Source organism: Papaver somniferum, chromosome 9, assembly GCF_003573695.1.
Source record: "Papaver somniferum cultivar HN1 chromosome 9, ASM357369v1, whole genome shotgun sequence".
NCBI classification, from domain to species: domain Eukaryota; kingdom Viridiplantae; phylum Streptophyta; class Magnoliopsida; order Ranunculales; family Papaveraceae; genus Papaver; species Papaver somniferum.
Genome location: NC_039366.1, coordinates 194,678,786 through 194,694,464, shown reverse-complemented (window position 1 = coordinate 194,694,464; position 15,679 = coordinate 194,678,786). Strand labels below are relative to the sequence as shown.

The window sequence follows — 15,679 nt, the reverse complement described above, 5'->3', positions numbered from 1 at the left end:
AGAGAAATGGTGTAACAACTATATAACGTCCTCTAAGAATGTTTCAATGATTGGAATGAGAGTTTAGATTATATAAACAATGGTGGACATAAACATTGTTGTGGAAACACATTTATGTATAAGTCCTATTCCTTGAACCAAAGTTTGCGAACTTTGTTGGTCAAGAGAAACCGGAAGAATGGCTTGTTGCCAAGTCCGCGAACCCAGTCCGCGAACTGCCTAAATTCTCATCCCGAGAAATTCTGCTGAAGTTGAAAAACTAGTTGCGTGAGTACCAGTCCGCGAACCGGCGGAAAGTCTTTGCCGAGATTTTCTGCTGTAGTTTGTAAACTCTGCCCGGTTGCTTAAGTCCGCGAACCTAGTGTGCGAACTTGAGAAGGTTATATATCTGAAAATGATTTCTGAACTTAAACTTAAAAAAGACTAAGGAATGCTATTTGCAAACCGTGGCTATAAAAGTTCATGAACCGATTCAAGTGAATCAAATCATCTTTGCTTCAATTGTGTCTTGTGTAGTTACATAAGATTTCCTTGCAATTGAACAACTCTCTAACTAGTTCAATTGAGTCATTTGAACTAGTTATGGTGAAGAAGAACATGGTTGATATGAAATGCTCATATGGCTAACCTTTTGGTTGACTATTGTTGAACCAACAATGTACACGTTTGGGTACGGTTAACAAACCTAGAAGCGTGCATTTCATTTGTGTATAACAAGCTAAGTTTTCGATCTAACAGTTGAGAAATATTAGCTTGAATCTAAATCAGGTTTTCATCTAATGGTAAATATTGATTGCTTTGTTACCAAGGCAAAACCCTGATTTGAAAGACTATATAAGGGGACATCTAGCAACTTTGCAAAACTAATCCCCACACCTTACGTGTGCTACTAGTTTGCGTGCTAGAGTCGGTTCTCCTTTAACCTTTGGTTTTCTTCTTCTAAAACCAGGTTAAACGACTTGAAGACTTAATTGGAATTGTGAAGCCAGACCGATACTACTTTTATCGTAGTTGTGTGATCTGATCTTGCATCTTCTATCATACGAGTACAATCATTTTGATTGGATTGAGATTGATTTCTCCGATAGGCAAGATATAAAAAGTAATCACAAACATCTTCGTCTCATTGTTTGTGATTCCGCAACATCTTGTTTCGCTACCATACGATTAAGATTGTTGTGAGGTGGTTGATTAATCTAGGCTGTTCTTCGGGAATATAAGACCGAATTATCAATTGGTTCCTGTTCTCCTTGATTATTATAAAAAGACGGAACAAAAACTTTAGGGTTTTTCCGTGGGAGACAGATTGATCCATTGATAAACTTGTCTATGTGAGACAAATTTGTTTATTGTCAAAACCTGCGATTTTGGGTCGTAGCAACTCTTAGTTGTGGGTGAGATCAGCTAAGGGAATCAAGTGCGCAGTATCCTGCTGGGATCAGAGGCGTAGGGATTAAAATTGTACCTTGGATCAGTGGGAGACTGATTGGGGTTCAATTATAGTCCAATCCGAAGTTAGATTAGAGTAGGCTAGTGTCTGTAGCGGCTTAATACAATGTGTATTCAATCTGGACTAGGTCCCTGGGTTTTTCTGCTTTTGCGGTTTCCTCGTTAACAAAATTTCTGGTGTCTGTGTTATTTCAGTTTCCGCATTATATTGATTTATCTTTATAATTGAAATAATACAGGTTGTGCGTTTAGATCATCAATTAGTATAATCCAACCTTTGGTTGTTGATTAACATTGATTGATCCTTGGACATTGGTCTTTGGTACCGTCCAAGTTATTCCTTGTTTTTGATTAAAGACTCGTTGATTTCTATTAGCTTGAGTAAATCAAAACAAGAGAGAGATATTAACTCCTTGAGATACTTTTACCTAGATTGAGTCTGACTGTCTAGTTGATTCTCTAGAAAGTGTTTCGGAGTTAGTCCATACAGATTGCTAAGCGAAATATTGGGTGGTGTTGTTAGACCCCCGCTTTTTCACGTAGTATGTGTATCGGTTGTGTATACCCTTAAGGCAAAAAAAGGTTCAGATATACATAGATCCTTTATGGTTTGCATACTGGGTATGTGTACCTTCTCGGTTTAGAAACCAACAGATCTTTTCTAGTTTGCATACTAGGTATGTGTACCTTTTTGGTTCGCGAGTCAACAGACTTTTTGCATACTTGGTACATGTACTGCGACTCCGGAATTATAACAGTTCTCCCAGTATGTGAATTGGTATGCATACGGTCATGTATCCAGATTTAAATTAGTTCTATATCTCTCTAATAATCGATTTGAAATATTTCCGAATAAAATCAATGCCACATATCACTGTTCCAAGATATTTTCAAATGATTAATCGTAATTTTGGTCATAAACGATAAATTGTTCTTAACCAAATTCATCAAGTATGAAAAACGCTCTTAAGCTTAGCATATTTCGAGAATGATTAATCAAGATAAACTTGACTCGAATTTCTATTATGCATGAGTGTCTGATTTAGTCGCGCGACAATATGTCTCATAGATAAAAAGGTGAAAACTTTAGAAATAAGTGGTTCAGTCTTCACTTACCTTTTTTTGCAAAATTTCTCCAGAGCTCCTGTTGATCTTCGGTTTCAAACGGTAGAACGTAGTGATATATGATACTCAACTACGCACATTATCCTAATCTGCGACTTGATTAAATGTTGACTAGAAATCAAGATATAGTTTTGATCAACTAAAATTGATAACAAGCTTGAGATAGCAACACTTGTGAGTTCGACCGAGAAATGCTATTACAATGTGCAGTTTTGACAGAAAATTGACCATTTTTAGTGAATGGCCTTATTAATCTGTCATGGCCAGAAAGAGGAATTCTAGTACCCTGTATGAATTGAGCATTTTAGGGACTGAGATAAGCATTAACTAGTTCAAGATTCCAGCTGTTAGTGTCTTCATATTTGATACTAAGAAATTTGGATTTGGGTAGGCATCACGTAAAGGCTAAGAACCATTGGGAATCCAATTGTTTCTAAAAGCAAAATTATATTGCCATCTCTGAGATCCCAAACAGCAGTATAGAGAATAAAATCTAAACATCTGCAGATGCTTCTTTAAACCCAAGAACAGTCCCTACTCAGAAAGTAATGCAGTGGAAAACAATCTATGAAATACTTACATTTTAAAATCTTAAAACAAAGATCATTCGGATAATGGATTTAATTCCATGCAGTTTTAGTGAGTAAAGCTACATTAACATGTAGAATATTTTTAAAACCAAGACCCCCTTAAAATTTGTGGGTACAAATTTTTCCCCAAGGTTTCAAGTATAAGCCACCAGGTCTGTTTTCTCCCACCATAAATCCCTTTGGGATTGTTTCGTCTGGTGAATAACTTTATCAGGAATAGAGAAAGTGTTAATGTGATATACTAGAGAAGCCTTGAGCACATGATCGACAAGAACATACCTTCCATCTTGGTTAATGTTTTTACCTGACTATTTTGCTACTCTCTTGTCAAATTGACTAGTAATATGGATAAAGAATCTGTTTTGGACTTAGTGATGAAAAGAGAAATATCCAAATATTTTTCATTTAGGGACATATTATTAACATTAAGTTTCCTGATAAGAGAGACAACAAGGCTAAGATCAAAATTATTATTAAAAAAAACAACCAGATTTCTCAAAATTTATGACCTGGACAGATACAGGTTAAAGTCTTTTATCAAGGCCATTAGGTTCTCAGCATCAATGTGAAAAGATTTGGCGAAAACAAGGTAGTCGTCTGGAAAGAGAAGATGAATGATACTGAGCGCATCTTTAGTGACCTTGAATCCACGGATGAGCTGATAATTCTCAGCATGGATTAGGGTATCTAGAAAAAGACCCCATGCATATTATAAAAAGGTTTGGAGTCAGAGGGGTCACCCTGTCTCAGACCCCTAGTTGGTCTATAGGCTTTGCAAGGGGATCCATTTAGCATTATGAAAATGCTGGTAGTATTGATGCACTAGTGAATAAGCTCACACCAATATTTTGAAAATCTAAAAGATTTTGGAACATCAATGATGAGTGGTTATTCAACTCTACTGAATGCTTTGGACATATCAATCTTTAAACGCATAACTATGAAGCACAAATACTTCAAGATTGCTGACATATCCATGTCGACGCCGTATTAGTATCAGATACTTGAGGATACCTGGGGATACGTCTCAGATACTCCATTTAAAGTATCATTTTTTTTTAATTACAAAGACAATAATTCCATTCAATTTTCAAAACCTAAACAAAATAATCTTCTATCAAAATCAATGGTAAGAACCTTTATCAATTAAGAAATAGTAAATTCACGGATTTTAAAATTAAAAATTATACTCTTGAACTTAGATGCAACACTCATCTGTTTAAGACTAAATACCTTGGTTTCATGGATCCGATGATTGAAATTTTGGATGACAAATGAAAGATTTTTGTCTTGATCTTCTTTTTCAGCATTAAATTGGACGAACTAGGGGGAAAATTCTGGTTTCTGATTTCTTCCATCTATTCAATCAAAAATGGAACTCATTATAATAGAGAAGTATAGAAAATGGAAAGCCTATGCTATTCTGATCTCTTTCTGGTGTTCGTAGCAAAGAGGGAGTAAAAGATAAAAATAAACACGTCAGCAAGAAAGAGAAAAAAATGAAAAGTAGAAAAGTCTTGCCACGTATGCGGTGGGTTTGAAGGTGGGTTAGATTAGTGGGTTAAATAGAATTAAAGTTACAAAGAGAACATAAGATACTTTGAGATATTCTAAGAGGGGATACGTCCTATAATTTTAGCGTATATTTTTATATGCAAAATTTTTATTTTTATACATAAAATCTAAATATTTATGGATATTTATACTTATGAACACATCAAATAATTATATCTAAACCTAATAATATGTTTTTTTTGCTAAGAAACAAACTTTTCATTGACAAAGAAGGAAGTTACAAGCATTCACAATCAGTTCCCTCTCAAGGTAGTTCAAAAAAATAGGACATGAAGACCAAGTAGCTTTAACACATAACTTCCTATCCCGGCGTGCAATCCGGTCATCAAATTTATTCATAGCACACTTAATATAGACAAGCTTAAAAACAGAACTACTAGAGATAATGCAGCAACAGTCTTGAAGAATATCGTTGCATCTCCACCCGTCCGAGTGACTGACTCCATTCACAAAATCTACCACTTACAGACAGTCACTAACAAGAATAACTTTAGATAAGTTCAGCTCCACTTCCCAGGATACAGCCCAAAACATTGCCATTGCTTCAGCACTAACTGCACCAGGAGCAAGTCCAAAGTTCGAATTACAAGAAATTATTCTTTCTGCAACATCACATAAAATCAGACCAGCTCCCATATTAAAATTTTTATAAGAACCATCAATGAAAAGTATATGATCAACTTCAGAGATAGGAGTTTTATTTTCCACACGAACAACAGTCGGAAGAGGAGGATGAATATAAGTATTCAACATTCTTTTAGAGTTGAGGATAACACTGTCAAGGTTTATCACAGCCTTTTGAAAGACTACTTCACAATGCAGTTTCCATATACACCACATAATAACTGCACCAACACTAGGCCAGCCAACAGGGTAAGGTAACTGACCCGGCCTTATATCAAACCATTTTAGAAAATAATCATCAGGCCACAGAAAATCAAAAGATATCAGATGTTAATGAGATAAAGCAAACCAGATATGGGACGCCACATTACAATGAAAAAAGAGATGAAGGACTGTTTCAGATTCATCATTGCAGAGAGGACATGATGGATCCATAGTGTTGTTGTAAACATTCATAGTGGAATTAACTGGCAACATACTAGCAAAAACCTTCCAGATAAAAACTTAATTTTTGGCAGACAGTTCAGTGACCAGACTTTGGTCCAAAAATAAGACTCTTCAACAGTAGCAAATTCATTTGAATACACTTTATAAGCAGACTTAATTGTAAAAATACCATCTTTAGTGTGTGCCCATATAACTTTGTCCTCAAGAGAAGAATTCGGACAAATTGAACGAATCTTGATAACATCTTCAAGACAAAATAATGAATTCAGAGTATAGAGCTTACATGTATTAAGATAAGGATCTATAAGCTCACTAAAAAAGGTGTACTCATTATAATTAGCATTAATAGATAAAGAAGGGGAAGAAGAACATGGTAGCTAAATAGAAGTCCAAATTCTAGTAGAGTTACCGTTGTTAATTTTAAAGACAACATCGGATTTTAAAAAGCTTAGACTATTTACAATGCCTTTCCAAATCCAAGAAGAGGTGTCAACAACCTTATCTATTTCTAATAAGTTTTGGTTAGGAAAATATTTATCTTTTAGGAATTTTGAAATCAAATGACCAGGAAATTGAATAATTCTCCAAGCTATTTTTGATATGAGTACCCTATTCAGAGCATAAGAATTCCTTATACCCAGACCACCACATTTTTTAGATTTACCAATGTCTGACCAAGATCGAAAATAAACAGCCTTATGGGGGTTTTTCTTAGCCCACCAAAAAGTCCTCTGAATGGAATCAAACTTAGAAGTAAGCTTTTTTGGAAGGGGAAAAACAGACATATGATACACTGCAAGGCTCGACAAAACATGACGAGTGACAACAGTTCTACCAGCACCATTAAGATTTGTCTTCTTCATGTTACCAAGTCTAGCATATAACTTATCAATCAGAAACGTAAAAGATTTCGACTTGTCTCTATTAACAAACAGGGGGCTTCCTAAGTATTTTTCTGTGCTTGACAGAAACTTTATATCTAAGGTCCTAGAAAGAATTTTAATGTGTTTGTGATGCATGTTTGCACTAGTAAAGAATCTAGACTTTTCAAGATTGATAGTCTGACCCGAAGCTTTTGCAAACTTAGTTAAAATATGCAACAGATTTTTTGCATACAGTAAAGAAGCTTTAGAGAAAAACATACAATCGTCTGCAAAGAAAAGATGCGTGATGGAAGGGCTATTGGCTCTAAGTTTGAAACCTTGAGTGAGTTTATCCGATTCTGCTTTTAATAATATCTGAGACAGGACTTCCATACAAAGGATGAAGATATAGGGAGAAAGACAGTCACCTTGTCTGATCCCTCTACAAGGTGAAAAAACTTGTCCCAGAGAACCATTAACAAGAATCGAGTAAGAGACAGTACTGATGCATTGAAGCATCAGCTGGCACTAATCACTATAGAAACCAAGTTTTTGAAAAACCGCAATGATAAATGGCCATTCTAATCTATCGAAGGCCTTCGACAGATCAAGTTTAATAGCCATATAACCCTTTTTAGTTCTTTTTTTTTATTCTTTTGAACGAATGCAGAATTTCATGACTTATTATGATGTTATCCTGAATTTGCCTATTAGAAACAAACGCCGACTGAAAGGGAGAAATGAGGGAATCTAGCAGTGGTTTGAGCCTATTGGTTAATATCTTTGAAATAATTTTGTGAACAGAATTTGCTAAACTAATAGGTCTAAATTCATTAGGCGAGGAAGGATTAGAAACTTTAGGAATTAAGGAAATGAAAGTGTAGTTCAACTGTTTAAGCAAGTACTTAGTTTTGAAAAAGTTTTGAATATGCTCAATTACCTGGGCAGAAACTATATCCCAATTATCACGGAAAAATCTTGCGGGGAAACCATCCGGGCCTGGAGACTTCCATGGCTCCATAGATTTGATGGTGAACAATATTTCCTCCGGAGAAGGAATAACCACAAGGGACAGGTTGACTTCCTCAGAAATGATTGGCTGAACATCTTTTAGAACATCTTGGATGTCAGCAGAACAAGGATGCGAAGAATGATAAACCTTTTTAAAATGAGTTTCAAAAAGAGCAACAATTTGATCTCTAGATTCTAACCAGTTACCTTTCTTATCTTTAACTGTATGGATGGTATTATACATATTTTTGAGATTAAAAGAATTATGAAAGAACTGAGTGTTCTTGTCATAATGGACAAAATAATTAATCCTAGATTTTTGCTTATAGAAAGAGTTTTCGATCTCATACCAGAAGTCAAGCTGCTTTGAATAATTTAAGATAAAATTACCAATAACTGGAGTGAATGGTAAAGATTGGAGATTTTCTATTTCAGCATTGAGTTTATAAATAATATTTTTAATGTGACGGAACGAATTAACATTCCATCTGCTAAGATCATATTTAACATTTCGGAGCTTCCCAGCTACGAAAAAACTAGGAGAACCCTTAACTCTCTTAGACCAAGAAGAGGACAAGACATCTTTAAAATCAGGACTCAGTTGCCAACACTTGAAGAATTTATAGGGAATGTAATGATTTTTTTCAAAGTGAAAACAATTTGCAAGGATAGGATTGTGGTCTGAATAAACTCTACCCAAGTTATTGACCCTAGTCTGAGGCAGAAAAGATACCCATTTATCATTCATAAACCCTCTATCAAGCTTTTCAAAGATCAGCTCAGCAGGATTTTTGAACCTTCTATTGCACCAGGTGAAAGGATTACCAAAAGAGAAGATTTCATTAAAGTTAAGCTCTATCATCTTTGCTCTAATGAAATCAGGCACTAGAGAGTTAGCTGCTATACCACCTTGTTTTTCAGAAGCATGCATAAAAAAGTTGAAATCTCCTAACATCATCCATAGCCTATTAACATCATCACTAATACCATCTAAAACATTCCATTGCGCTTTCATTCTAACAACATTCAGAGCACCATAAACAAAGGAAATCAGGCAGTTTTTAATTCTTGGAGTAATATCACATATTATATGGATCATATTATGTGAAGAATGATAACCTCAATATTAGACTTCTCAAAAAAACTCAGAGCTAGACCACCTGACTTTCCAGATGGGGGAACAAAAAACCACGAATCGAAAGGAAGGTGATGACAATATTTTTTCACAATGTCATTATCTACCATAGTTTCAATGAGACAAATAACATCAAAATGAAATTTCCTAAACAAACTAGAAAGATGCAGCCATTTTTTATCCGAACAACAACCATTCATATTCCAAACTAAAAATTTCATGATTAACTAGGAAAGGAAACAACAAAAAACAAAGGAGCAAACAGGAGTGGGAGAAAAGTGCTAGAATTGCAGCAAACAAATAAGTAAAGCGAAATATAATATAAAATGAAAGAAGACTTACAAGGTTATGAGCTGAGGAGGAATCAACATACAAAACAAGAGGGTCAGTCATCATGAGATTGATATCTTTGTTAAAATCTTCTTCAGCAACAACTGGTTCCGGTGGAAGCATAGATAACGGCATGGGCTCAAGAATAACATCCTCCTTAAGATCACTGATCTGGTTATTAGGGTTTCCAAAGTTGCATTCTAGATTTGCACTCATAAAAATTTCAGATGGGTAGTTCATTTCAGAAGCAGAGTTAATAGAGAGACCAGTAGTAGCAAATACAACTTGGGAGAATGAGGTGCAATAAGTAGATCAGAAAATATTTTCCTCTGGAGAGCCATAACTAGACGTGACTCCTAAACTTCCCACATTGAATGCAGTGTCTGAGGGAGGATTAAACAGAGGCAGAGAGCTAATAACAAGCCAAAGAGCTACAATCTTCAAAGAGGAAGAAGATGAAAATGAGGTAGTGCTAAAAGATTCTGATTCAAAAGTAGTTCTTGGTATTTTTCCTTTCCTATCATGGACCAGTCCATCCAGTCCAAAAGTGAGGGCATCAAAAGGAGAAACATTTAAGCTATTGTTACCGACACTAGGAGTAATAAGAACAAAAGGTGAAACCTTATTGAGTGGCTATTTGATAGTTAATGAAGAGACTGCAGGCAATACAGAAGACATAACAGGAGCGGATGAAGAAGAAACTCTGTTACCAAGAGCCCTGACTGGTTTCAAACCAACCGAGAAAGCAGTAGGTCTAGAGGAGTTAAAAGATGCTACTCCTTCAGGACGAGCATTTGAAGAACCTGATGCACTCGAGCTATCTCCCTTCTTCGAAGGTATTCTAGTGACAACAACATGGGTAGCTCGAGAAGAGGGAGAAGGCAATGCACGAACATATATGTTGGATTGAATTTCCTTACATAGAATATCATCATGATAAAGAACAAAACATTCCTTGCACATAAGATAAGGAAGCCTAGGATAGAAAGCAGTCATGATATAGGTACGCTTAGAAGTATTAATGACCACCTTTCTGGTAAGAGGAGTATTAAGAGGTACCATAATCTTTGCATTGTAGTAGTTCCCAGCAGCTGATTCAGCAGAAACAAAGGTGCCAATTTCGTCCAGAACTTCCCTCGCCTTTCAACCATTGACCAAATCTGAAGGAATGGAAATCTGCACAAGTATTAGTGTTTTGTCCCAGACAAGATCAAAAACCGACTCTAGGTCACCAAGAGGTTGGACAACAAACAATTGACCAAACATGAGGGTTGGTCTGGCATCAAATGCAATATCCCTATCCCTTATTTTCTTGAACATAACCACAAAAAGATTTTGAATACCCATCCCCTGAACATATGGCTTAGCAAGTTTGAAATCAGAAGAACGAACTGTCCAAATTCTATTAAGATTGTGCTTAACTGAGGTTTTGTGGTAGTAGTTGGTTTTGTTACAAATGAGAGCAATCATATCTAAAAGGAAATTCTTCTACATCCTCATCTAAGTCTAAGGCTCTAACTTGAGCAGCAGGGATAGCCATAAATAACACAACTAAAGAAATGGAGAACAATGTATGGATTGAGGAACTGAGAATGGGAGTGAGAAGAAAAGGAGAGCAGATTTAGATTAAATATGATGAAATAATATATGAGCATGCTGGGATTATCTAGGGAATGATAATTTCCAGACATGCAGTAAAGAGAAAAAATGCATGCTTGCAGTAATGCTGCAGACAAGTCAATTAATGAGGAGTTATCCATTGAGAACTGAATACTAAAAAGCTAGGTAGACTTAATGATCAAAACTAATATTCTCAACAGAGAAAAAAAACTCTGCTAAGAAAATATGCCAAGTGTAGAAAAAGAACTGATCAGGCCGCCCATTACTGAGAGAGTTCTTGGGTTAAGATAATTAATCCGTTAATTTATAAGTAATTAAATAAAATAATGGGATAATGAGAATCAGAACACTGCTTTTAAGGGAAAACCAGTAGCAAATCATCTTCAACAAGAAACCCGGTCTGATTAAAGATGAAGATTCCCTAAAACATCTTAGCTATATCATCATGAAGATGTTTGATTTATCACAGATATTCATTCCCGGGAAGATAAAAAGGATAAGATTTTCCAAATTAAAATCACATAACCAAATCCCTACTCAAAGTAGGATCTCAAAAATTCATAAGATACTTTGAATGACTTCTCATTAAAGCTCAGTAAGATGTATCGATGATTGACAAAAGCGAAGTAAACTTTGTCAAAACCTAGATCCATAGTCCATGATGGAGTGTAATTGAGAGTTACCCAATATAAAAGGAGTATAGCTTCTAACCCAGTTCTGTAGATTAATCGAATCTCATGATGATGTTCCTCAGATTACTATGGATGCACCTCCATCAGCTCATAACCTAAAATAAGGAGAAGAAAAAGAAGGGGTTAGAAAACAAATCAAAATAAAATCAAAAGGAGGAAACTAACAGGAATCTAAATCAGTATTCAGAGAAATCAGCCATAATTAAAGAATAAGTAATGAATCAAAATGAAAACAAGAAAGAATTAAATTAGGTTGAAATCAGTTTTAGGGAAAAACGAATTCGACAAAACTCTTTAAAAGATTCTAATTGAAAAAAACAAAAATTATATAAAAACAGAACATAAATTAGCAAGGAACATGATTAAAGTGATGGATTTAAGATAAAATTTCTCAGTTGATCATAAAATCGAAGAAGAAATCCAGATTGACTTAGTCAACGTCGCAAGAAAAATCGCCACAGCAACGCCAATATGCCCCTTTAATTGATGATTCGCTGGCTGATTCCCCACCATTAACCTAATAATATGTACACTATAATAAATAAAAAAATGTTGATTATTTCATGGTGCTTCATCTCTAATGTTACAAAAATTTATTTTTAAGATTTTTGGGCTGCCATGTTCCCGTGTTGTCAGGAGAGAAATCACAAAAAAATAATGATAATAATAGTAACCCTTGGGAAGGCAGTTAGTATATTTTTACCCAAATTCAAATTCTTGTCACTTAAAAAAAAAAAAAAAACAAAAAAAATCGTGCAAGGTCGGAAGACCCACTTGCACCGCCTTGGCTCCTTATTAGCTCCTCCTCGTTCCATGATTTACGACGGATGTTTGTTCGGGTGTTAATATGCGTGGGGCGGGAGAAACTTTGTAGGCAACGCCAGTATAAATATATACAGAGAAGCATTTCAGAGTTTCTTATTCTCCTCCAATGGCGTCTGTCAAAGTTCCTGTTTTTATAAATACGACCTTAGAAACCAACATACTGATGCCTGTCTCTCCCGATGCCTCTGTGAAAGACCTAAAAAGTAAGTAAGGAGACTTTCATCTTTTTCTATTTGTGTATTTTAATTTCTTCATGGATTGAATAACAAAATATTACAATTAGGTTTCAGGATAACATTGTTTTTTTACTGGATTTTGTAATGTATGATCTCGATTATTTCCTTCGTTCGGATGTATGTACAGTAAAACACCATTTTGATGCTTATTTAGGGTTTTCCAATTTTCCGTCCATGATGCTATTGCACTAGTAGATACTCTCAATTTTGGTGCTAGAAGCTTAGCAGCACTCGCATAAGTTACGCATTGTGATGGGTTTTCTTGCTGTCTGATAATTTTACTTACATAATGTACTGATTGTTCACTGTATCAAGACTGATTCATTGGTCTTAAGGAATTCAATTAGCATTTTAGCAGAAGACAAGCGTTATTTGTGTTATAAGTTAGCCACGCTGACTCTATCGCAATCGCAAAACCGCCTTTATCTGAGCCAATTCAAGGATTCAACTCCAAAATGAGCCTAAAGTCTAAAGTAACAGGACTCCTCCATAATGGTACTTTAAGTACAAAGAAGAATTGATCTTCAAATTCTCTTACTGATCCTAATAAGATTTCGGCATCCAATCTCATGGATGCAGGTTCCATATAGGGTCTAAGCTTCCCTTCTTCCAAGATAGATCGGCAAGTCATGTTTAGTGATGTCATGAAAAATCATGAGGGTCTGACCATAGAGGAGATTGATGACAGCCTTACTTGATGACAGCCTTACTTGACCATAGAGGCAAGCATTCTTGCTTCAGTTAAAGAAATGTTTGTTAGGTACGTCTAGTTACTCGTTCTGATGTTCTTGGAACTTTTATTCCTTTAATTTTTTCTTTGTGCTTCTGTATGCGCCCCCGCGCAGCTTGTGTGCCCTTAATACATTTACTTTTTTGAGGACAAAAAAGCCACACCGATATCTGTTAAACCTCTTTTCATGTACCAAACATATTTGTATTTTGCTTTTATGGTGTTCTGCTTTTTGCGGAGAAAAGGCTAGAACTCATCTGTTCCCGTTTCTTACTTCATTGTGACGCTCTGTTCCTCAAATTTGACCACGTTCAGTTGGGGGATTCGGTAACTTATTCTTAGAAATGTGAAGATCTTCCACTAGCATACTGATTGTGCAGTTGTTCATTATCATAATCATCAGTCTTGTATAATCTGTTACTTGTCACAATTTTTGTTAGGAGAGTTCATATCGGAACACTTGAAATGCTTCCCCAGTGTTGGAAAAATCAGGATCACCGGTTTGATGGTATGAGAAATTCTTTTGGACGGTTTAAATTTTCAATTTTGTATTTCTTTTCCAGTGTACTTCATGTTATTCTCGGTTTCCGCAGGTGAAAAGGAAATCATTCTTCTATCATCTCCCTGATTCATTGCCAATCAAGAATGCTTTTCAGAGGTGGAAGGGAACCTGGTTTCTTCTCATAGAAGCAGATCTGGTGAGCAACTCTTCTTACCCTTGTGCCGGTGAATTTGGTGACATATCTAATGAAGATTCTGGAGTTACTCCCCGAGGACATCGCTGTAACGTTGGGAACAAAGTAGACTCGAACCCCAGAGAAGAAGGGATTTCTCTGCCAGCAGTCGAGACCCCCGTATCAGTGAATGGTATTATTACAAGATATTTCCCCGAGTATGAAGAGGCGAAGTCTCCGGATGTAGGTAATGTCAGTAAGAATCATGTTGAAGCTCATCCAGGCTGCCCGGTTGACCTAGAAAAGTTCCCGAGAAGCAAAAATAATGTAGATCAGAGACCACCTCATATTATGAAAACACCATCTTCGTTGCTACAGGGTCCAGTGTGTACAAAACCAAAACAAGAAACATCGAGGGGGAAATTTGGAAGAACCGAAGTTGGTAAACGGTTGGCTGTAGCAGCAAATAGTATCAGGGTTTCAACAGGTACTAAGACATCAGTGAGTTCTGCCTGCCTATCTACAGTTGACAAGTTTCCGAAGTCGCTTATAAGAAAAATTGTTTTTGAAGTCAGTGATAATGATGATTAAGGAAATCTAACAGGTACAAAGCCACTTGTGTATACTACAAATATTTTGCCATGACACCAGAACTATATCAAGGAGTTACCGCGCTAAAAGTGATGCTGGCGAGTCTACTTTTTAGATGTACAGAAAAGGCTTAAGTTGGGTTGATCTTACCAGCTCTAAGGAGAAAATCCAATGTGGACGCACCCTTGTAGCATAAAGTCCAAATTGGGAAAGACACCTTTAGAGGAATTTTTGGGTTCCAAACTTAAATGTTAAGCATGGCATCCATATCAAGCGAAGCTTGGCAGTTGGCAACTGTAAAATCATTGCCTACATTTGCAATTGATCCTAACTCATGTTCATTTGAGCTTCTCCTGATATTGAAATTCCAAGCTTCATCGGTAGATATCATTTAAATTATGAACATTCTAATTAGTACATAAGTCCATACTACTGGTAGAACTCCAGTTTCCAGTTTTTGTCTTAAATCATGATGCTTTACCACACTTTTAGAAACTGGCTTAGGATAGAAAGAGATGCCATGACAAATACAGATTAGAACAGTAAGTCGAAAGCAAATGTGTTGCACATACATCCCTCCTAGTAAACCTTGTAATTTCGCTTTGGAGATGCCAACTTGGGATTGTAGTGATTCTCTTTTTAGAATGCGTCACTGGAGTTAAGGTTGTTATGCTTCTTAAATCCAAGCACAAAGATATAACACAATAAATCCATCAATTTTGAAAAATAACAAGGATGCTTACGAAACCCAATTCCAGATAACAACCAAAGGAAAAAAAAACTCGATTTCACTGAAGTAAAATTCATAAAACTTAGCTTATGAAACCCAATGACAGAACAGATTTAAAACTTAGCTTGAACGTTGTGCCGACATTTAAATGATCTACAATCACCTACCATCCCCAAGTATTATTTATTAATAATGGTGGTGTCATTAGTAACTCACTATTCTTCCGAGGAAGTCCCCATGGTTTCCCACTAACATTTCAGAAGCATAAGACATAATATACATTTAAAGTTCAAACAAACCTATGAAAAGTGATCAAGATATAACAAGTCTCTACTGACTGCTGTTGCTACTACTACATATACTATAAGCAAGAGAGAAAGGTAAGAAACTACGGTTTCCTTCTTTCTTTCTTTTTCTCTGACAAGAAAATTT

At 35.8% G+C, this 15,679-nt stretch overlaps 1 protein-coding gene across 2 annotated transcripts; it reads left to right on the top strand.

The window, feature by feature from the left end:
• The first annotated feature begins 12,212 nt into the window (after positions 1-12,212).
• Positions 12,213-14,900, top strand: LOC113313635. Of its 2 annotated transcripts, XM_026562430.1 has the most exons (4): positions 12,213-12,489; positions 13,693-13,760; positions 13,846-14,413; positions 14,531-14,819. In XM_026562430.1, exons 1-4 carry the CDS (start codon positions 12,393-12,395, stop codon positions 14,569-14,571), a joined length of 774 nt encoding a protein of 257 aa, XP_026418215.1. In that variant the 5' UTR covers positions 12,213-12,392; the 3' UTR covers positions 14,572-14,819. The 2 variants fall into 2 exon arrangements, with proteins under 2 accessions (XP_026418215.1, XP_026418214.1); XM_026562429.1 differs by having other exon boundaries at positions 13,846-14,900.
• The last annotated feature ends 779 nt before the right edge of the window (positions 14,901-15,679 follow it).